Genomic DNA, 23,320 nt, shown 5'->3' with positions numbered 1-23,320 from the left:
GTAATACCCCACATCTAGTGGATGATGAGCACTGCTCCCATACTGAGGAGAGGACTCCTCAGGACTCTTGACGACGTTGGGAAAGCTTCACAGCATGTTGCGTTTGGTTTTTCAGAAATACCATAAAAATCTTATCTGGCAAGGGGCCACTTTTTCATTAGCTGGCTTTTCCTTCCAGAAACAGAAAAGTAACCTACTTATCCAGATATTCAAAAGATATTTTGAGGCAGTGGGTTTGCTGCTGTTTCCCAAAGCTGAGGGAAACATGTTTATGTTTTTTAGACAGTCATGTCAAAGGAATCTGCTCTCAAAAAAACTGCTCTCCCTTGAGCCCAGAGCTGTGGGATGAGTGGGGAGGGGTATGCCTTTTTAGTTGAGTTCACTGAAGTTTATGCCTTAGAACAGGGAACTTAAGTACTACAAGTCTTCCAGGTATCCTCAAGCACGCATCTAGTTGTCTCCAGTGAAAATGCTAGTAATCTCCCTTGGAAAAAGCGCTAGTGTCTAGCAGCAAAGTTCTTGAGAAAAATCTCTTTGGCTGCTTGCAATGTCAAATTTAACTAGTACTTACTTGCTGCTGAGTGTCAGAACAATGGAGGAAAAGTCGAGCAATGTAATATATGAAATGGTTTCACTGCAACTCTTAGCTCCTTTAGGAAGAAAATTAAGGATCTGTTGGCCGTATCTAATGGGGAATGGAGAAAAAATATTGTATTTACAGTATCAGTATACTCAGGCTTTCAGTTGAGAGTCTCAGTCCACATCACACTCTAGGGCAGTTTCCGTGCAGTTGTGACTGTAATGGAGCAGTTCTTGTACTTTGCAATTTTTGCAAAGCTTTAGTTTTTCTCAAACCTCAGCTGAAAAGCACTGTTGATAGTGTTCTGTCAGTGCATCTTAACTGGCAATATCTGATACTTTCTCATGTTCCCATGATCTCTTGAGATACTCAGTTTCTATGAAGCATTCTTGTAAACAGTGAACACTGTGAATACATAATATTAAAATCAGTTATGATAAACTTGCAGCAATTTTTAGTGGGTGAGTACTGTGGGAATTTCCCTCTTCAACCCACATTGGTTCAGTCAATAGTTTTTTAGACTTCCAAGTGTTTCTGCTCAGATCTAAAAAGGAAGGAGTTGCACTGATTTAATTTCGGGGTGGATGAGTTCTGTAGAACTAATAGAGGTTGAACGCTTAGTCTAGCCAGCAAAAAAATAGTTCATACTATTCCTATAATTCCAAAGCAAGCCAGCCAGAATTAACTGTAACAAAAAAAACCTGTACTCTGCGCCGCTGCCCAAGAGTATTTAAACAAGCTCATCTCGTTTCTGTCTTAAATTGGTTATTAGAGCAGGAAGATGTCATTGAGGCATTGAAAGCATTGAGTGTATTACTGTATTTTAATACTGTGCAACATAGTTATGACGGGTCCCACCTTGAGCAGTTTATGATGTAAACAAACTAGGTTAGAAACCAGGGCCAGCAAGCTGTGGCTGTAATGTTATGGTATGTGGTGCATGGGGCTGCATTATTTTTAGTCAAAAGTTCCTGGTTTTGTGATAGCCTTGCAGGTTTAAGACTTAAGTGAATGTTTAAACTGCTTATTGGTCCTATCTCATGACTCTGTGCAGGACTTGGGTGTTGGGGGAAGGTGACAGAATGCATAAGTATGATTTGAACACTCAGCAGAGAGGCAAAGGATTGAAGGGGCGTGGAGACTGAACTATCCTCTGACCCTTTAGAGGTGACTTTACAAGAGTGTTCAAGCCCCATTAGATAATGAAGGGAAGTTGCGTGCTGCCTGCATTGTACCCGTTCTTTAGATAAAGGACACTTTCCAATGCTGTCAGGCGCATTAAATCTGTTTTGTTATCTAATATTTTAATTTTTAAAATCATAGGTATCTACAGCGAACAGTAAAACACCCAACCTTGTTACAGGATCCAGATTTAAGGCAGTTCTTGGAAAGTTCTGAGGTATTTAAGTTCTTTTAAGTTCTCCTATTTATTTTCAGATATGGTAACCTACAAAGTAATATACTCTCTTTGTACTGAGACCTGATCTCTTAAATTCAAATGAAATCAAATCGGATTGTGCCCTTCATGGGACAGAATGGCAGAAGGCTACTTAGGTAGCGAGCTGCAAAGTCTTTTGCCTCAGCCTCTGTTAAACGTTAGATTGGTAGCGACCAAAACTTATTTACTGTTCAGTGACTTCTACCAAGTGAGTTAGTTGGTCTGTCCAGTTCTGAGTGGCCCAGTTCCGAGTGAAGCTTGTCATACACACAGTGAAAATCCATAACTGATGCTACTAATGGTTAAGTAAGGTCAGGAAGTGAGAGAGCTTTTTCCAAGCCAGGTTGCCTGCAGTGGTCAAGCTTCAGGTTTATTGGTGGGATAATAGGAACAGGCTTGCAGTGCTGCTGGCCGTGCTAGAGGTTTTGTGGATAGAGGACTTCAGTCACCAGTGCTATCAATCTGGCACCTTTCACAAACATTAAATACATTGCAAAAGAGATCATCTGTTATGCCTCTATAAAAACATCAGTCATCTTATAAATGTGCATAGTGGATTCGCTGTAATACTGAACTGTCTTTTGGCCAATGTCAATATCTTAGCTTTACTAAAAAGTCACAGAGGCCTTGCCGCTGACAAAAGCATCATTGATAGATAACTTAAAGTGGATTTGTCAATGTTGCTGACACATGAAACGTCAACTGCGAGGGGTAAATGATCTGATGTCGGGCCCATCTCGTACGGCATATTCGGACTAACTGTAACAAAGAATGATATCAGTTAAATTTAAAGTTTGTTAACTTACCTCCGAGGATATCTAAGTGCCTTGCAGATAGACAGTTCTCACAATATTCTGGAGGTAGGTTTTGAAATCTGGCCTATATTTAAAAGTAAGGACATCAGTTCTTTGTGATCCTTAGACAGTGTAAAACTTGCATTATTTTTACAGAATTTCTGTACCTTAACTTACTGGAAATGTAAGCTTTTTTGTTTCTGTAGCGCCAGTTGGTTCTCTGTAACGTGTAGGTGGCTAGTTAGGACCTTAGGCTAGTTCGTAATAACTTTTGACAAGGAGGTTGTTTGTTCCATTTAAATGTAAAGGTGCAGAAGAAAAGTAAATAGTCTGTATTTTTAAGTTTTCCTCTGAGAACGTAGAAGTAGTAAATCTGAGAAATTAGATTCTGCTATATTGAAACACATAGGAGTAAAGAAAACACTATATCCTTTTCTTTCCCCCTGGTGCCCAGTTAAACCTCCAGCCTTTTAACCAGTCTGTTTGCCCTTATTTGTCATTCAATTCCAGCTGCCGAGAGCGGTTAACACCCAGGCTCTGAGTGGAGCAGGAATATTGAGGATGGTGAACAAGGCTGCCGACGCTGTCAACAAAATGACAATCAAGATGAATGAATCGGATGCAGTAAGAGCTGATTTTTCGACTTGAATAATGAGACGAATTAATGAGGCTCAACAATTGCATTTTAAAGCTATAGAACTAGAAAATGGGATATTAATTTGCTTATTGGCCTGGATTCTCAGCTGTGTTAGTTGACCACCCTGGCAGTACATGGATAATTTGCTGCTTTAAAACAAGAAATGCTGTTGGTAATCTAATTTGTAATGCTTGACTCTTTCATCTTTTGTCAGTGGTTTGAAGAAAAACAGCAGCAATTTGAGAATCTGGATCAGCAGCTTAGGAAACTTCATGCCAGTGTCGAAGCATTAGTCTGCCACAGAAAAGGTACGTTTATTTTTCTGACTGTGTGGACTTAAGTGCTTAGAGCTTTAAAAACATTAATGAAGCAGGAACTTAATAATGTTAGAGCTCTAAAGTAACAAACAGTCAGAGTTGTACAGCAGACTTTACTGCAGAAATCTTCTAACTGTACCTTTTGGTTTAGAGTACTCTAGCGTTTCTGGGTTTTTTGTTTGTTTGTTTTTTAATATATCCCAAATAGCTGTCATTTTTTCTGCTGAACTTGTAAGTTACTGTATTGATTAGTGTAGAACTTTTTTTTTCTTGCAGAGTTTTAATATTATAACTAACAAGTGAAACAACAGTAGACATCTGTAAACGTATCTGTAGATCTCACGGCGAGCGGCATTTCCTTTTGAACAAAAAGCAGCTGCACAAATCCACTCAAACATCTTATGGCTGAGTTTTGTACTGTTAACTGAGTTTAAGCCCTTCATCAGAGATTTGCTGATCTTAAACTGGTCCACATAGCGATGTTTCATCAAAGATACAGTTGAGATAAACTGTTCTGGAAAGATAACTAGTCTTAAAATGTCAGCTTTAGATTTCCTTATTTCAGAGAGAGGGAATGCCCGTAAACTTAATATTTTAATCACCTGTGCAGCTGTTTTGTCAAAGACTGTTTTTCATCACATGCTTTAAAAATAATCGGACTTTAATTTGGTAGTATATGGAACACTATAAATGTGCCTTCTGACACTACTGCTTAATGTTGAAGTATGGGGTCACCTTTCAACTCTGCACTTTGAAAAATGCATGAATGTGTCTTAAGCTGCTTTCTCAGATCTCTACCAGGATTTATTCTCTGTAGTAAAAAAAAAAATCTTTGGACAGATGTCCTCAAGGTTAGAGTATTTCAAGAAGGAACATGGAAAATGAACGTGTATTTGGTTACTGTGGATTTGATGCCTGCGGTTAAATTTGAAGAAATTTATTTTTTTTAGAGTTGTATCTAAATTGTGAGGGTTTTATGTATCTGAAGCTTTTTTCTTCTATAAAAATTTCTGATGTGCTAGTAATTCTACAAAGCTAGCACAGTCACAAACAAACTTGTATTTTCAATCTTAGAGGAAGTTTGATTAATACGATATTTTGTTCAAAGGTTCTTCATAGGTGATAACTTTATACAGGAGGACTTAAGTGGGATTTGATGAGACAATTGTCCAAGTATTTGTTAATGAGTAAGCTCAAAACTTTGGCTTCATGAATGCCAGTCATGCTGGTGGTTTTTTATTGTTACTGTTATTTTTTTTTTTAAACATGCCTTGCAGTACACCTTGCATGCATGACTGGCGTACGCTACAGGACGCGCAGTCTCATTTAAGATACTTTAGTCAGTAGAATAGTACAACGGAAGCAAATTCTGCTCTGCTGTTGATGTTCTCACTGAATACTACTTACTGCGTTGCACTTTCAGCTACGCTACAGATCAGGAAAGAGTGTTTTGAACTTGCTGTGTAGGTGACTTGGCTTTTGTTTTGTGGGTCTGGGTTTTTCTGAGCCGGGCAGTTGGCTCATACTGAAGTGGCAGTTTCTTCCGTGTCTTTTGCCAGACAGAGTAGGCATCACATAACGGATTCAGCAAATCATTTGCTGATATTGGGTACACCATGTTCTCCTAAACGTGCTTTCATTGTAATGCCTTTGTGTCATGGCCATGTGTGTTACCATCATGAGGTTTGGGAAATACAGTTATTTTTCAATTGGTGAAGTCAAGATGGCTGTAGGGCAGAGGTGTCTGCTCAAGAACCAGTTTTAAGTTGATCTATACTGAAGTGTAACAAAAGATACTAACTACGTTATACTGAATATTACTTCTGTATTTCAGAGCTTTCGGCCAACACAGCTGCCTTTGCTAAAAGTGCTGCCATGTTAGGTAACTCTGAGGACCACACTGCTCTGTCTAGAGCTCTGTCTCAGCTTGCAGAGGTTGAGGAGAAGATAGATCAGTTGCATCAAGAACAAGCTTTTGCTGATTTCTATGTGTTCTCAGAACTGCTTGGTGACTACATTCGTCTCATTGCTGCAGTCAAAGTGAGTGCTGCTAGGCAAAATGTTAATTTTTCTGTTTGAGGTCACGCTTTCCCCTTAATTTATAGATTCGGAGTAAATGCATGTTCATGTGCATTTGCACGCTTTATTGTGCAGTCAGGACTTGATGAGCTCTTGTCTGAATGCCAACTGAGTAAAATGAATGAATCCATAATCCACACAGTAAATGGCTGTGATCAAAAATGGGCATGGATAAATCGGATCCAGACAAAATGTAAATGGTGAATGTCTTCTAAATAGAGCAATGCTAGCTGTGCGCAGTATTTAGGGACACCACGCTAATTAGCATGCTGTACTTTTTTCATTCAGGTAACTGATTTTTTTTTTCCCATAAAGTATTTTCGAAACCATAATTTGGCTGTATCAGGTAGCCAAGTAGTTTCAGTAAGTAAGCAACAAATATCATTTGAGGATCTACATCTCATTAAAGTGTTAAGTTTTGGTATAAATCATGCTGTACAGCATGATTTGGTTTTGACATGGGGAGCGATGCCTTAAGAATTTTATCTGGAAATATCTTTGAACTTGCCAGGTGTTTGCAATGTTTTTTTTTTTTTTAATGTATGTGTACTTTTAGTTCTGCTACGTTAGTCCATTGCTAACAAAAATGTATTGCTGGATATGTATATAGTCAATGAAAAGGTTTGATAGCATCTGCATTTAGAGGAGCATTTGTGTAATGCAGCGCTTTGTAGCAATTGCTTTGGTAGTGTTGTGATGGGACAAGGAACACAACGAACACAAAAGGGTATGGGGCCCTAAGGTGTCCACTCTGAAGAGGCTTATTGAATGCCCTTTATTTGTAGGCAGTATTCAGCTTTGCAAGCATGCTGCCAAATTAAATGCAAGACCACCTGTGGTAGACACAGTGAAGTTTCTTTCAGTACACTTGCTCCAGTTTTATGCAGAAATGTATTTCCTTAACAGGAACGTAGATGGCTTTAACAATTCCAATTGCTTAATAACTTTGTCCATCTTTACAGGGTGTGTTTGATCATCGAATGAAATGCTGGCAGAAATGGCAAGACGCTCAGGTCACCTTACAAAAAAAACGTGAAGCTGAAGCAAAGCTCCAGCTTGCCAACAAACCTGATAAATTGCAGCAAGCTAAAGATGAGATAAAAGAGGTAACGTTATCAAACGTTTCTGTTATTCTGGAGGCCAGACTTTTTGCATTGGTTCATTCATTCCACATTAATGCACCACTTTATACAGTTTTCTTTACAAATAACTTATTCGTTTGCTGTTTTCCATATTTACTGAAATTGTTAAAAGGAATTTATTTAAAATATTAAATGTGCACAGTTGTTATCCATTCTGAGATCTGTAAGGCAGTTGAATTCTGTCTCTACAGAGTCTGGGAGATGGGAGGAAGGGGAATACGGGCAAGTTTTAAAATGCTCTTAACTGTTACAGGTAACTTGGGTAGACAGAGGCATCTCTTTGCTTCTGAAACTAAAGTCTATCTAAAAAGATAATGGAGAACTGTTCCTGCATTTTGCTTGATGATGCTGCATTTCTGCCTATATATGTATATGTGTATACACACACACATAGGGTATAGGGTATAATTTCAGTAAAAATAAATCTAAGATGTTGAAGTGTCATAATTTATACACTTTTTCTGTCATGCTTCACTAAGGAAATTGAAGAGGTAGGACAACTTAATTATTTAACTAGAATGTGTGCATTAATGTTATGCATCAGTAATCTCCCATTAAATAATGGGAGAACATCATTGCGGATTTCAAGCTGTATTATGCAATTATTTCATTTGGCTGCCTCATTCGTCGCTAACCACAAGCTGCTTTGTTCTTTCTGCACTTTGATGTATTTTGTGTACAGTGCTGAAGTTACTCATTAACTTGTCTGTCTTAAAAAAACAGAAACAAATGAAAAAAACAAAAAAGCGAAAAATCCCACTGTGTTGCCTGGTAAAACTCTGCATCGCTTTTGTGTGACCACATTCTTGTTGGTTGACTCTCTTGATGTCACCCGTCCATCCACCATGCAACAAGTGAACTGAAACTCCCTGATGAAAATACTTCCTGAATGTTTGGAGCTGTAGGAAATACTCAGTGACTGTTTCTCATCCCTAGTATAAAAAAATTAATGATGTTCCTGGAGGATTTGTTTTTCTTACTTGCTCAAGTGATTAGAGAAGGTTGTTAGTAAACCCACAATTTGAACATGATGACAAGTTATTGCCGCTATTGAAATAGAATTCAGCAACTGGGAATATATGATAGTAGTCCTTCTGGCAGAGAAATTGCAAAGTAGAAGCCAATGCAGCTTGAGCTTCATCCATGACTCATAACCTTTTAGCTGCAAAAAGGAAAGAGAGTAGCCCTAGAAACACCCTACTGAGCAAGGGGAAGATTTCTCTTTTTCAGAAACTGTAAGTTTGCTGACTGTTACGCAATGTTAATTCTTATAAACCCGTACTTGGACATAATGAAACTGGAGCGTGGGTCCGTAGGCCTACAGAGGCTTTCGGCGCCCCTAGCTGCTGTGGTAGGAAGATACTTCAAAGCAGTCTCAATCTCCCTTTTCCTGGGCTGAGCTTTATATTGTCCCATTTATTAGCTAACTCTCTAAGCTGTGTACATATGAGTGTTTTTCTGAAGCACCTCCTGTTACGGCTTATTGCACAGCTTCGTAAATATACATCTGAAGAGACAATAAGGGAACTTTGAATGAATATAAACTAAAAATATAAATATCTAGGTACTTATTTGGATGTTCATTGCACACTGCATCAGTAAGATTACATGGCACCGCAAAACGCTCTTTCAGTAAACAGCACCGCTGGACTGCTGACAGGAATATACTGTACCAGCGTACGTTGCTTCCTGGTGCCTTTTCCTCAGGAAGATAACTGTTACCACAAGTATGAACTCTTGTGATTCCGTATGTGAGATTGAGAGATGCCGTTTCATTTTAGAAGGCCTGTTAGCGCACCTGTGCCTCGAGAGTCGGGAATCCCGCAGAAGGGAGAGATTTTCCTTTTTATACTACACCTACACAGGTGGCTTTAATTTAACAATATTAGAAAAAGCAGGTGCAAAAAAAGAAGCCTAGTAATGACAAGGTAACATAGCCGGTGATGCCGCCTTCGTGGTGTAGCTGGATCCCTTTTCCCATAAACTGAAAGTTTATGAAGGTGACCTAGTGTTACGTAGTATCAATTATGTTAATACCACGCTCCCAATATGGCAAAACCCCATGAGCAGCTTCACTTGCTCTGAATTTTCCTTCTGTGCTGCTCTTAGCTGCAATAACTTTTCTACTCCCACTGTCTCTTAAAACAGTCCCCAGTGAGCAGGAGAGCACGTGCTTTGGCTTGACCAAGCAATGTGCAGTCTGATCGCATAACCAGGAAACACACCCTCCTTAGCTTGTCATCTGCCATCTGCAGCAGAAATATGACAAAAATAAGCATATACTTGACCCTAAGCCAAGGTGAAGATTTAATCGCCTTTTCTGTCAATGGGAAAATACAGGGAACTGTTTTTCTGAGGCTCTCGCATTTGACTGGACAGGCAGTCGCAGAAGGCTTACAGGGTTAGGCTCCTCTTACAGTAGTGTTTAAGTAACTTAAACCTTGAGAAATTTTTTTTTCGTTGCTAAAGAATCTTTGAAATATTTTTTACTATGTATTCCTTAACAAACCTCAGATATTTTTCTGTATGCTATGTAGGCATCATCGCCTTTGGCAGTATCATTGCTTTAACTGATCTGAAGACAGATCCTTCTCTGCAGGATCTTGCTTTGAAATTGTTATATTAAGACTTTCTTTCAAGTATATCTGAAACCAAACAGCTGCTTTTCAGCTCTTGAATGACTATAGTCGTTTCCCCCCCCCCCCCAAAAAAAAAAGAAAAAAAAGGAAAAAAAAGGTACTGATAGGTTGAATGGAGAACGCAAAGCCTTATCTCTGCATGTCTTTCCTTTGCCAGTGGGAGACAAAAGTTCAACAAGGGGAAAAAGATTTTGAACAGATCTCCAAAACCATTCGCAAGGAAGTGGGAAGATTTGAGGCATGTATAATTGTTGTTCAACTAAATGACAATTTTACTTTAATATCAACATTCCAAGCAAAATTGCTTAAGAGTAATCTGCTGCAATTAATTTACTTTATTTGTTAACAGAGGGAACGAGTGAAAGACTTTAAAACTGTTATTATCAAGTACTTAGAGTCATTAGTGCAAACACAACAGCAGGTAAGAGAAACTTTAAAATGTTTGTACAAGCTAATACACTGCTATGTTCCATATTAGGTTAATTAAAAAAGACAGGCTTTAGGTATAGCAGTTCCTAAAAACACAGAGGACTGATTCTAGTCTGTGCTATATCGCTGAACATAGTGATTGCTGTCACCTAGCTATTACTGTTCTTACTTGCATAGCTCTAACTCAGGAGTGCAAAGGAGAAGCTTCCTTGGGGAGGTGTAAGGGAGTAGTGTCTTGTCTGTTCTCTCTCTGAAACTGAGTTAACATTTTCACTTGTAGGTGGGAGTAATGTGTACTGAATATGTGCTTAAACTTACTGAAGAGACTTGAATACTTAAAAGTTTTTTATCAAAAAAAACCATGCTGAATATTTTACAGCAGTAAAATAACTTTCAGTTTAAGGTAAGAATAGCAAACTGAGCTGGCAAACGAATTCTGTATAAATATATCCTGTGGCCTAGTGCTCAGTGCGTAAGGGTAATTCTGTTATCGTGAGCAGATTTGTGTCTTTATTACTTTTTTTTTTTTTCTTGCATCATGTAACATGTTAATAGATAGTATGAAGCATCTATGTTTTTACTTTCTCCTGTGGAGACAAGTCCAGCGCAGGAGGAGGAAGGTGTATGTGTGTTCTTTTTCCAACATTCAGTACTTAACAGGGAGGTGTTTTCCTTCTCTCCAAGCTAATAAAATATTGGGAGGCATTCCTACCTGAAGCCAAAGCCATCGCCTAAAAGAAGAATATTCCAAATAACAAGGCACTCTGGATGTTTGTCCTGGATAAAAAAACTAAATTCCACAGTGAAATCACTTTAAAATCATCCAAATAAACCACTATATATTTTATGAATTAACATGTGGCTCTTTTGTATACTACCGCATTTTATTAACAAGCTGCATGTCCTGACCCTCTTTAAAGTGGACTGTGGCATGATGTTCTGCAATACATTGCTGAATTGAACACTATTGTGTCTTAATACTTGCACTAAAACGTGCACTGCAAGGCCAGAAAGCAGATATTTTTGTTCTTTACAATACAATGTTCTGTAGTATGTTTACCTGATCTTTATGAAACAAATTTAATTGCATTGATTAATGTTCACTTACACATTCCTGTACAAAATCATGTTTTTGTGATTACAATAATAAAGGGATGTACCTTGTGAAACATTAAACTCCCCTGGTTTGTTTTCTGTAGATGTTTACTGTATTCTTAGAAGTAGCATTTTTAACAAATGGAGGTTATAACCAAGGCAGAAACACACCATCTGGTAAAGAACATCAAAGACGGTGCTAAAGATTCACGAATAAGTATTTGTGGTGAACTGTTCTGCTTTTTAAATCTGGTTCTCTTTGTTACAGGCGTTCTTTTAACCTGAAGTTATCACTGCCTTGGTAAACTGTAATGCCTTAATATGGTTAGGGTCAAAAGACTGAAGCTTGGCCAACAGACATACGTGAACTGAAATCTTTTCTGAATATCTTACAAAGCTTCTGAAGGGCTAAGATCACCTGCTGGCCAAATACAGATGTCATATTGGACTGATAAATTTCGTCAGTTTTAATTTTGTCTTGAATGGTCTTGAGATACAAAAAGGGGGGGGGGAAATCTTTCATCAATTCTGGCACCTGAGCAAGGAAAAGTCTGTCTTTCAATTGAGAGTGCAAGCTAGTTGTAAGGGCTGGTGTTCTATTATCTGGACTTTCTTGATTGGAAAACCACTGGTTACTATTATTATTGCTAACGCTGGCTAATATCTTCTGTTATGTATCAGTACAGCTAAAAATATTTTTCTGAAATATGCAAGATGAACATAGGACAAGCTACTTTGTCCTGTGTTTTTACTGAATTCATACTGAATTCATGAGTGGCATGTATAAACCTAACAGTATTAGCAACTTCTGGACGAATGCTAATTATATAACACACCAGAGGAGCTGTTGCTTTCAGCTAATTGTAAGACTGCATGATAAGCCCAAGAATTTGTATGACTTATGGTCGAGAATAAAGAAACACTCGATAGCACTTCTGAACAAAATGGAAACTTAAATTCAGCTGAAAGATCATGCACTCTGTTTTACACAAGGAGACTAGTTTCAACTTTCGAGATTAGTGTCTTCCCTTTTGCACAGAGTTCTGTTGACTCAGCATTTCTCGGAATTTTCAAGGAAACTAGTACAGAAGCTAAGCAGTTTCAAAAAGCCTTTATCAAGTCTTTATCAGGCTTTTTTTTAAAACAGTTGGAATGCTAAACCCTTAAGCTTGTAATAACTTGTGCATCAGCCATAGTCATTTAGCCTGTGTCTGATTTCTGACAAGCTCAAGTTTATAACAGGTTTATTGTGAAGAATTTGAACTAGGCATAACACACTACTGAGTGTTATGATATACTTGACTTTGGTTTGTTCAGTGCTAATGAAAATTGATAGGCAGCTCACCATTAAACCTGAAATCACTTACAATGAAAGTGAAAGCGGGTACTTTCAGAATTAAAGACTCGGTTTCAAAATGGGTAAGCGTATGCTTTTGTGATCTCTTTTCTTTGAGCATATTCTCCAGCATTCTTAGCTCTTGATTCTTTTTGCTTGCATCAGCATCTGAATTGAGATGAATTCCGGATCCACTTTTTCCTCTGTAATGGGTGAACAAAATGAGAAGTAGCTTTACTGGACAGCTAAAAACAAGAATATGTTGTGTAGAATTTTTTTTCTTAAAAACAAAGACTTTTGGGAGAACAAAAAGATAACAGGTTTTCTGGAATTAAGTGGCACAGAGTTACTAATGCAAAAATTTCATCGTCTTTAGCATCACAAGATTAATTTGAACACCAGACCTGATGGACTGTCACTCTTAGCTTGCCTAGAACAGGAGTGTTTCTAGGACCTGTTTGTTTATTTTGCTTATATTCCTTTACACCGTAAAGACTGAGGGATTGCTAATCTTTCCTAGTACAAGAATTAGTAACATCTGTACTAGCAGATACTACTCGAACCAAGTGTATGGTGGTGTTGCTGAACTATTTTCACTGTGGAGCTCACTGGAGGATATTATTCTTGTGGAAATGTCATTTTCCTGAAACTCCAAGTCCCCATAGTGCTGAAGAATCCTTAGAATGAACAAAACGATTGTTGGCAAAATAGTGAAGAACTACTGTTCAGGTAAGGGGTGCTGTACGTTTGCAATGCTGTATAAAAGGTAAGTCGTGGTGCTACTGAAGCCTAGTTTACTTGCCAGGTTAAAACAAACTTAGATGTTTGCAGCCATGAGTTTTAAATCATCCCTGCTCTTGTATCCATCACCTCCATTGTGTTTTTTGAATTGAAAATTTTTGCCCCTGAATGATGAAGTGGTGTAGCTCAAATTGAAGACTAATATTTCCTTGAAGGCATTATGTTATCTTTCTTTTCCTGGCATTCAGTGTGTACAGTAAGTCTCATCTTTTCTTTAGCCACTGTCCTTTTAAGAGAGAATATTGTGCTTTCCCTGTCAATTATTCTGTCCTGTACCTCTCCCAGACTATTTCCTTCTGAAAACCTCAGTTTGTGTTTTGACATATCTGGAGTTTGTGCCCCAAATATGTCGGTTTCTTTCAAGCTCTAGTGGAGAGGACCTGCTGGCTACAAATGGGAAGTTCTCCATTCACCTGGAGTCTTCTGCCATTCTCATTTTCAAATGCATTCTTTCTAGGTTTTCAGTTTTCGCAGCTATTTTTAGTGAGGGGATTTATCTTGGTCAAAACTGGGACGAATGTTTTGTTTACATTCCTTTTTTTGGTACAGCAAATGATGCATGTGCCTTGCCAAATCTTAGTCATCGTTTCATTCTTTGATTAGCATATCCTGGGCATTTAAGTGAACAGCAAACATACAGTACAATTATGGGTACGGTGCAATGATTATCTTTAAATCCACATTTTTCTGTCTGGTCTTTCATTTGCCAGGTGGAAGAGGCTGTGTAATGATTTGTATCCCTGGCAAAATATGAATCTCTTACAACCATGCAAAGAAAACAAGTTTAGTGTTAAACACGTAAGGAGCTGAGGTTTCAGGGCTGTTCAAGATCATACTTGTTATCTACTAAGGAGTTCCTCCAGTTTCTTAATTCTTCTACCTTCCATAGTTGAATGAGAGGTGAACTTGCTAATCAGCAAAATAACTTTTGACTGCACTACTAAAAGTACTTGTTTGTTTGTTTGTTTTCTCTGCCCAAATCTGTGAGGAAACAACCTCCATATGAAAAGGAGACAAAATAACCCAAATCTGTCTTCTGTGGTAACATCATTAAGAAAAAGGGTTTCAGAAGAACGTGGGAGGCAGCTTGGACAGAATTTGGAGCTGCTTTTTTAACAGCCTGCTTCTATGAAAAATAGAGTAAAAGCAATGCACAATGAAAATAGGGGAGAAAAAAACCCCGTATCTATGGCTTATGAGATAATCAAAATAAGAAGAGAGTTGCACAAAGCATGAGAAAGGAAATACTTGTACCTTAGCCTCATATCCCAGATACGTACGTATGTGTACACACACACTGCTTTGAGTACTACTTCCTCATCAGCTCCCAACATAGTGGCTGTTGAGAAAGGGAACAAACTTCATGTTTGGTTCTAGATAGCCGAGGCATGAAAAAACTCGTATGTAGAAAGCAGACTGACTCTTCCAGAATTATCCTCACATCTTTTTTCTGAAGTCGCATACTTGTATAAGACGGTTTTTGGTTGTGCTAACAGGACGCTGAAAGTGCTTTGTGCTGTTTTAGAGCAACTATGCCACTTAAAATTCAAGCTAAGTCTTCGCAGAGGAGGGAGGAAGAGGTGAACGCCTTAATAAGCAAATGTTGTTTTACCTATGGGATTATGATGTGTGTTGAACTTTGCTACCGTTTACTTAGGAAATCAATGTCTGTAGTATTACAATGAAGTGCATCAAGATCACAAGGACTGGTTTATTTAAAACCAATTTTTCTGTTAGCAGTTAGAAAGTTAGCAAACTGACGTTGACTATGTTCTTACTAAAGACTTTTTTAATCTGGGCTCATGTTTTGATATGTACTTTATTTATCACTTTGATTAGAATTTTTATATGTGTTTCTTTTGCCTATTTCTAATCAGGGAACTAGCCATTTGGAGAGTCCTTGAATAGTGAGTGTTACTTGCTGGGAAGTGGTGTTTGAGAGTTGCCAATGTCTGTTCCTCTCTTCCTCTCCCATGATGTTTTATTTCTTTTTTAATTTTGGGACTCCACAATCCTAGGCAAAGGAGCTAAGATGGAACACTTGAGTAAAGAAGGATTTGTGTGGAGAGGGGACAGGGAGAAGAGTTACTTTCAGGATAGCTGTCTCATCTGTAATATCTTCATCCTAGCATGAAGACGCCAAATTCTCCTAGGAGGGATTGAACAGAGACAACAGGTGATTAGAGGGAAAAGAAAAAGGTTGGGTGAGGGTGTAGCGGGGGGAGCAGAAGTGGTCAACAAAGTTTTTTTTTTTTTTTTTCTTCTCTCTCAAAAATATGTTTAATTTATAGATAGACTGAAAGCTAATTGTGGAATATGACACATTTTCATTCAGTCTTTTATTCAAAGTGTGGCCTGCTTTACTGATTAGACTAAGCAATGATCATTCTTGCTAGTATAGTCTCTGTGATCGTGGAAGTCTAAGATGGAGCCTAATGGCAACTACCAGTCAAAGTAGGAGTATACTTATTCATGTAGTTTAGCTTCTAGATGAAATTAAGTTAAGAATATAGCCCAAGACACTGATATCTGTAACTTAAACAAACAAACAAAAAAAAAACACCACACACACAAACAGACTAAAACCTACAGTTCCTAGAAGACCTTTTTGGGTCTGCTTAACAGATGAATTGGAAGGCAGCCCATGTAGCTGTTACCAGTACAGCTCAACCCTTTCACAGTTTTGCTGTTAAGATTACTAATATGATTTTAACGGAAATCTGTCCCAGTTGAAATCAAGCTGCATTGAAACTATATTCCATTCTCTTCGCTGCTTGTGTGTGTGGGGGAATCATTGTGTCACTTGTGCAATTAGCTTTGAAAAACAGGATTCCTGGATAATATTCCTGTGCTCACTCAGGCTATCTGTGACTCGCACAGATGTTGATTTGTGTTTTAGGAATTAATGTTAAGTTTTTGTCCCTAAATGTATGAGACAGAAAAGATGATCCTTGGTCTGTCAGCCATGAGGAGAAATCCTAATTTTTCTTTAGCTGTAACTTTCAAGATTAGCTAACTAATGATGATACATGGTGCAAATTAATTATTTAACATTCCAAAACATATTGATGCGTTTGAATGCAGCTCACCATGTAATCTTGCTTGTTCCTCTTGGCTGATGCACGGTCAAAATTTCCATTATGTACTATTGAACTGGAAACCAGATTAATATCTCAAACTTTTCTTTGGTAATAAGTTATACTACATTGGGGGGAGAGTAGGTTTTGGAAATTATTGGTTATTAAATTACTAGCAACCACAAATAGTGTGAAATTCTTCTACTGGCTTTGCATCAGCATAAATGTATTATGTAAATACATTAAATGTATTATACACCATACATAAATGTATGATGTAAATAGTGTCATTCCTATTATCTGTCCTCCTTATACTGGGTGAAAAACAGAAATTTAAGCTTAAAGACTGGCATCTTCACCAGAGTCTTAACATTTACGATAGTGTTAAAATTGTCCTTTAGGGTGCCTACATTTAATGCACTAATTAGACTACAACTTTCTGTTATTATATGGGCTGTCTTTCCATGCGAGGATTATAACATGTCTAGCAGAGCATGCTCTGGGGAAAAAGGGGATTGCTTATTCAAGCCCTTTTAGTCTTCACAGCAGTTTTTCAAGATTTGATCGCTACAGCTAAAGCGCTCTCAAACTGGGAAGCACTGGGACTGGGACCCAAAAACCTGTTTGTTCTCCTCTCCCCCGCCCTCGGACAGCGCTGGAGCTGGCCTGGAGCCGCTGGTTGGCAGCGGTTGCCGACGCTGGCCAAGGGGCAGCATGAGGCAGGGACAGATAACCCTGGGCGCTGGCCAAGGGGCAGCGAGAGGCGGGGACAGATAACCCTGGGACTGGCTAGCTTTGATTTCAGGTGGGTTTCTATTACTTACAGCTGTTATATTGTTTTAGTTGGGCTTTTATTCTCTGTTTTTTTTTTTTAGTCAGAAGTATTTTACTTTCTATCTAATTCTCCAAGTCTTTGCGTAAAGCAAAATATAACTAAACTTAGCTGGCAGTAAAAGAAAAAGAAATGGGGGCGGGGAGAGGGCTTGTGACACCTTTTCCGCTTGATGCTTCTAGGCTAGAAGGAAGCAGATGGGTTTTCAGAAGGCACTCCAAAAAGATGCTCTTTGAGACACTGAGATAGCATGATCATGGAGGTATAAGTAAGATTTAAGAGATCATTAATTTTGATTTGTGTCTGCTCTCAAGCTATGTTGGTCTATTTGAATCCGCTTATACAAAATCCAACAAGGGTTGGATGAGCCCGAGTTCATAGCGGTAGCTCTTCTTTAAAAGACCAATGAGAGATGGTGAAGTTACCCATCTGACCACTGAAGACTGTCCAGCACTTACAACACCTTGTAACGTGTAGTTTGAAAGCGTTGCCGTCTAGCTAATACGGCTGCGGTTCGTTGTCATCTCGTGGTGTATCTCAATGTTTTGAAACTTGGTGTTGGAAATTTGGGTGAGGTGGAAGCTGCTGTGTAGCCGCTTCTTTGGAGGAGTAAGAAGTTGTACTTAATCTCCCAAAAGAATAAAAATAGTCTCTGAAATTGTCTGAAAGGGTTTGGCTTGCTCTGCTAGATGAAGAGTTGCCAGGCGCTGGCTCAGGAGACCGCGCAGTGCAGCCGCTTTCCCTCGGGTCCGCACAAAACGTGGGTTTCACGGGCTTCACAGCAGGTACCGGCACAGATAGGAGATTGTTGTGCTCTCCTCAGGATCTGGCTCGCCACGTAGGTGAGCAAGTGGTGTGTCCCGCGTGAACCTAAGCCTATACATTCATCCCTTTCAAACCCAGACTCTAAAACAGCTTTATATCTCTTCCCCCCCCCCCCCCCCCCGCTCTCCAGTCGGGACCTGGCGGCGGGTTAAGGCAGGGGCGCTCAAACTGTGCTGTAAGACACCTCCCTCGGCAGCATGGCGGCCGTGACGCAGGTGCCGCCCCTCCCCACCCACCCCGCGCTGAGGCCCCGCCCCGCGGGCCCCCGCAGGTGCCGGTGGCCCCGCCCCGCGCGCCGTCACGTGGGCGGTGTCACGTGCCCGCCGGCCGATGGCTGCGGCGGCGCCGCTCGCGGGGCGCCGGTGGCCGCTGTAGGGGGAGCGGGCGGCTCCCCCTCCCCCCCCCCCCCCCCGCCGCCCGGCCCGGCCCGGCCCGGCGCCGTCGCCGCCATGGAGGTGTTCATCCCGTCCTTCCGCTACGAGGAGAGCGAGCTGGAGCGGGGCTACACGGTGAGCGCGGCCGGGCGCGAGACCCCCGCGCCTCGCAGCGGCGCCTCCTCGCCGCAGCGGCCGGGCCGGGGCTGCGACCCCTTCCTGTCCCCCCTCCCCTCCTCTACCCCGCCCCAGCAGCGCGCGCGCCCGCGGCCGTTATAACTGTCACAACGACAGCTTGGCCGGCTGCGGGTGGTGGGGGCGGCCCGACCCCCTGCCCGGCGCTGGGCGCCCCGCGCAGGGCCGCGGGGATGGTGGCGGGGCTGGAGGGAGGCTGCGGGAGGGCTCTGCGTGTGAACACCTGATGGCGGGTGGTGCGAAGAGGGGGCTGGAGGGAGGCTGCGGGAGGGCTCAGTGCGTGTGAACACCTGATGGCGGGTGGTGCGAAGAGGAGCGGGCCAGGCTCCCCTCAATGGTGCCCGGGGACAGGGTGAGAGGCACTGGACGCAAATCCAAATGCAGCAGATCGCACCTAAACGGAAGAAGAAACTTTTATCCAGTCGCGGACACTGAACAGGCTGCCCAAGGAGGTTGTGGGGCCTCCATCCTTGGAGGTATTGAAAAACCCAACTGGACGCAGCCCTGGGCGGCTGGCTCTGCCTCACCCTGCCTGAGCAGGGGGTCTTGTCCCACCTCAGCAATCCTGCAGCCTCACGGAGCTGTTGGGACGTAACACTATTTCCACGTGTTTCTTAGTGGATGTATGGGATGTGCTGAACCAAAGTTCAGGGCACTTGGCTGAAGGTGGGTGTTCAAAGCCAGCTTATTTTATTAAATGCATTTAGTAATTCTGAGCTGTTAAGAAATACCAGGAAAAATCTGGTCATCTTACAGAGTAGAGAAGATTGGTAGGCATAGTTGCACAGTGCCCAGCTGCATTTCTCCATTGCACCTTTCAGAGGAAGCTGGCTCAAGTGATAAGCTCATCTACCTCGTGCTAATGCTGTATGTTGTTCCTCTGTACCGGCAAAACCATGCCAGTCTGTGTAGAGCTTTTCAAGCCTGCAATGGGCAGTTTGTCTTTGCTCATGTGGTGGAAGTTTGTACCTCTGCGTGCACAGGAGTTGTATGTTAAATCATCAAAGGTGAGCCAGGTGTGGGGGCATTGTTCTGCTTTACCCTCTCTGACATCTAGATCATTCATTGGTGTCAGAGCCACAAACTAAACTAGTGAATTTTAGGAGTGAACGGATATTTTTATGGCAGTATGTATTTGTAGAAAGTATTTTTAGTGTTTGTATTTATTTTTTATTTTTAACAGTAATTCTGTCTGTGAATCCTGCTAAAGGATTTGTCTCCGATTTTATAGATGCCACGTGGATGCCTGATGTGTAAGACCCTGCTCACTAAACTTCAAAGAAATTAGAATTGAAACTGTATCTTTCTGGAAAACAAATCATAGTCTTGGAAGTGAAACAGTTTACTTATTACAGCAGTGGTTGTCTCATGTCACTGGTGATGAGTAACTCTCATGCATCTGAAACTTGCCAGTATGAATTTGGTCTGGCTTATTAGCGATTAATGGTTGTCCTTGTGTTGATGAGTGTGCCTCTTCAGTCAGATGAGTTCCCTGAATCTCCATTTTACATCCCATGCAAACCATGACGCTTTACGCTATCAGACGCATTAGTTCAAGGATTTCACCGAGCATGAAACTGTAACAGCAGTCACAGCTAAAGTTCCTCTGCGTCAGGCATCCTATGGGACAGGATATGGAAGTCTCTTCTGATTATAACAGGTGTTTGTTTTGGTTTTAAAGAGTTTATTGACCGTACGTGAGCCAGACTTGCTCTAATGCAAGTGAAAGTATGTTAAATTATTAAAGAATTTGCAAAAATATTGTACCAAGCATTGGAGTTCATGGTAATGCAAACGAATGCACTGTAAGCAAGCACTCTCTCCAGCAAAGCAATGGCTGAGAGCTTGCTGTAGCTTGCCATCACTCTGCACTAGCTGGGAAGATATTGTGTGGGAAGAGATATTTACGTAAGAAAAACATTGACGTAAGAATTATTTGGCTTTGAGCCAAAAAGGATTTAGCTTGGTGAGTTTCTGTGAATAAATGTTTTGGTGTCCAGACCGTATCTGCTCTTCTCCTTTTGGGCCTCTTCATGCAGGAGTTAATGGTCAGAAGAAGCTGTAGTTTCAGTAGATACCGCTATAAACTATGGGCGTTGAAGATAAAGGACGTTGTGATTAAGTAGCCTCTTTAACCACTTCTGGGCTACCTGGACGTGCTGAATTAGAAAAATTGAGGTAAGGGTAGAAGGTGACTCTGTGGAAGTACTGAATCTCTTCGAAATGTAACCTTTGGATTTAAGGGATGGGTAGAAGCCAGGAGTGCTGTAATACGTCGGAGTATAGCATTTCTGTGAAATGGTATAGGTGATTTTATTTCAATTATTTTATGTCATTCAGCTTACATACAGTGTTAACATTTAAAACGAAGTACAGTGAGGGTCATAGCAGTGCAATTTGCCACACCTGACTTCTTACCATTCTCTTCCCTACAAGTGATAACTTGCTTCTTAGCATATCCAAGCTCCAAATGAAGATGTTTGCTTGGAGTGACTGAAACAAGGAAATATCAGAGATGGTGTGATTAATGGTATAAAGGGATGATGGTGCTTGGGCTACACAGAAGTTTGCTGGTGTGCCAGTTCCACACAAGCCCAGTAACATCCTAGGAGGTCACAAAGGTTGGTCGTCTCCTCTGTGACTTTGAGGGCCTGTTACAGAGAAAGTGGGCTGAAGGAGGGGTTTTTGAGAAGTGTGGTGAGGGGTTTTGTAGTTTGTTTTCTAGAAGCAGCAGCGATCCCCTAGGTGCAATGAGAGAACGGAAGAAGAGTGACTGGAGATCCTCCCTACAGCGGCTCCACACAGCTGACAAAAAACGCTTTCCTGTTTCCGCAGGCGCCTGGTTGCTTGTTTTGGGGAGGACAGGGTGCCTGCTGAAGGGAGCAGCTCCAGTTCTCCTCGTGTTCATCCTGCCACAGTTTATTCTCACTGGCTGGAAAGAAAAGAGGTGGAAAGGAAGCTTGGTCCTTTTCTTTAGGAAAGCTTATTACCCCTTTGCTGCTGTTCAACTTGCTTCCTCAACACCTGTTGCTTTGGATGGTTTCCTTTCTCCCCTTGGTGCCTCTAGACAGCAGTGGGATAGTGGAATAGACAAAGAGCTGTCAACACTAGTTAGCCATAGACGCACAATGCCCTTACAGAGAGAGGATGGAAGTAACTTGCCACAGAAATGAGAAACTTCTCAGCTCCTAGGAGAAACCTAGGGAGAAATTAAGTAGTAAGTAAATGGGGTGAAGTCTTGACCACTGTAAAGGTTGGTCCAAGGAAAGAAATGATTAGGAAGAAAAAAAGGGGGAAAAGTCTCTAGTGCAATGCTTGAGTTTAATGCTCTGTCGAAAAAGTATATGGAGGACTTGTTCCCTCCTGACTTTATTTCAGGAGCTCAGCGCTCTTCCTCTGGCATAAAACTCTGAACACTCTTTTCTCCAGGATAGTCAAGAGTATAGTTGCACTTGTTCCAATTTTGTTTGGGATATACCTGAAATGCTGAAAAAGAGAATAGGGAAAATATCTGTTTTCCGTTTGGCAATTGGATTTCACTGTCAGTTTAAATTGATGACGCTAGCTTCCAAACTATTGAGCCTGTGCTAATAAATGCAACAGTTGTTCATAATTTGGCAGTAAATGACCTTTAAATGTAGACGCTTACTAAGGATATCCCTAGGGGACAATTTAACTTCAAAATGACACCCATGTGCTCTTGTTATCATTTAAATATGCTCCTTTTGTCAATAACAGAATACTAAATACTAGTTAGATTTCTAATGTTGATTCAGATGCTAGGTAACTTGCTGCATAATTAATATTTAATTTATATTGACCAAAAACATTTTACAATGGTATGTTGCAGGTCAAGGTGACATACATTTAAAGGTGTTGTAGAGAAGAGGTTGTGCTTGACTGATGCATGTGCTTACTGCGTTTTTAATTAACTCTTTAATGCTACTCCCCGGATTGCTTCCAAACTTGCAAATGTTATGGAAGCAAGATGTAACCTGTAAGATTCTCAGGCACTGTGGGTTTCTTTGGAAAGTCCTTATAGGCTTTATCTCGTCTCGAGAAGCAACGCTGTAGTTTCTAGGCTCTGCTCCTGCTTGTGGAAGTACAGAACTACGACACAGAAGTATTGATGATGTAAAGCATGGAGGGAGTAATTCTGTGAATGAGTTTGTGTAAAAATAACTTGAAATATTACTGTTATAACCCTTACACAGAATCTCTGGACTGTGTGAACTTGGTAATTTTAAAAATCTGAACAGGCTCTGTGTGCCTTAAGTGGGTGGGAAACTTGCAAGCATTAAGGAGAGAGGAGATTCCTACTTGCCAGCCTGACTTGTGAGAGCTCAACAAGCGTTAGGTTGCCTCACAAATTCTGTGGCAGTCAGTAACGGAGCAGCTGCTCCAACTAACTTAATCGGATTTTCAAGAAAGTTAAACAGAAAAATGGGACCTGTTTTTAGCAACAGTTAGACTTTTTCTGTTGCCTTCACAGAGAGCTTTTAAACGATTAGTATCGCTGCAAGTGAATCACAGCAGCTCTGTACAGATATTTTCTCTCCTGCATGAGAAGATGAAGAGGATAAAGATGATTTGACAGATGCTAATGACTTTGTAATGTCAGAAAAATGCTATAGGTGACAATTGGTTTTTCAATTCTAATGAAAAAGCATGGATTAGTAGATTAAATAGAACTGGTGACTTAAGCTGAAGATTGTTGTGATTGAAAATTT

The 23,320-nt window shown here is 40.6% G+C and overlaps 2 protein-coding genes across 2 annotated transcripts in view; both read left to right on the top strand.

The window, feature by feature from the left end:
* Nucleotides 1–11,253, top strand: part of LOC104150251 (sorting nexin-2) — a 34,271-nt gene extending 23,018 nt beyond the window's left edge. Inside the window, exons 8-15 of the mRNA XM_068926093.1 lie at nt 1,904–1,979; nt 3,323–3,436; nt 3,664–3,757; nt 5,601–5,806; nt 6,808–6,951; nt 9,784–9,864; nt 9,976–10,047; nt 10,740–11,253. Coding sequence (XP_068782194.1) covers nt 1,904–1,979; nt 3,323–3,436; nt 3,664–3,757; nt 5,601–5,806; nt 6,808–6,951; nt 9,784–9,864; nt 9,976–10,047; nt 10,740–10,790 — 838 coding nt within the window. The 3' untranslated portion in view covers nt 10,791–11,253. The remainder of the gene's footprint in view (nt 1–1,903; nt 1,980–3,322; nt 3,437–3,663; nt 3,758–5,600; nt 5,807–6,807; nt 6,952–9,783; nt 9,865–9,975; nt 10,048–10,739) is intronic.
* Nucleotides 11,254–18,341: 7,088 nt separating this feature from the next.
* Nucleotides 18,342–23,320, top strand: part of LOC104150252 (sorting nexin-24) — an 88,712-nt gene continuing 83,733 nt past the window's right edge. The window contains exon 1 of the mRNA XM_068926090.1: nt 18,342–18,530. Within this exon, the coding sequence (XP_068782191.1) occupies nt 18,471–18,530 (60 nt within the window). The 5' untranslated portion in view covers nt 18,342–18,470. The remainder of the gene's footprint in view (nt 18,531–23,320) is intronic.

This window comes from Struthio camelus, chromosome W (assembly GCF_040807025.1).
Source record: "Struthio camelus isolate bStrCam1 chromosome W, bStrCam1.hap1, whole genome shotgun sequence".
In the NCBI taxonomy this organism is placed as follows: Eukaryota; Metazoa; Chordata; class Aves; order Struthioniformes; family Struthionidae; genus Struthio; species Struthio camelus.
The sequence above is the reverse complement of the archived record's forward strand: the minus strand, read 5'-3'. Positions and strand labels throughout refer to the sequence as shown.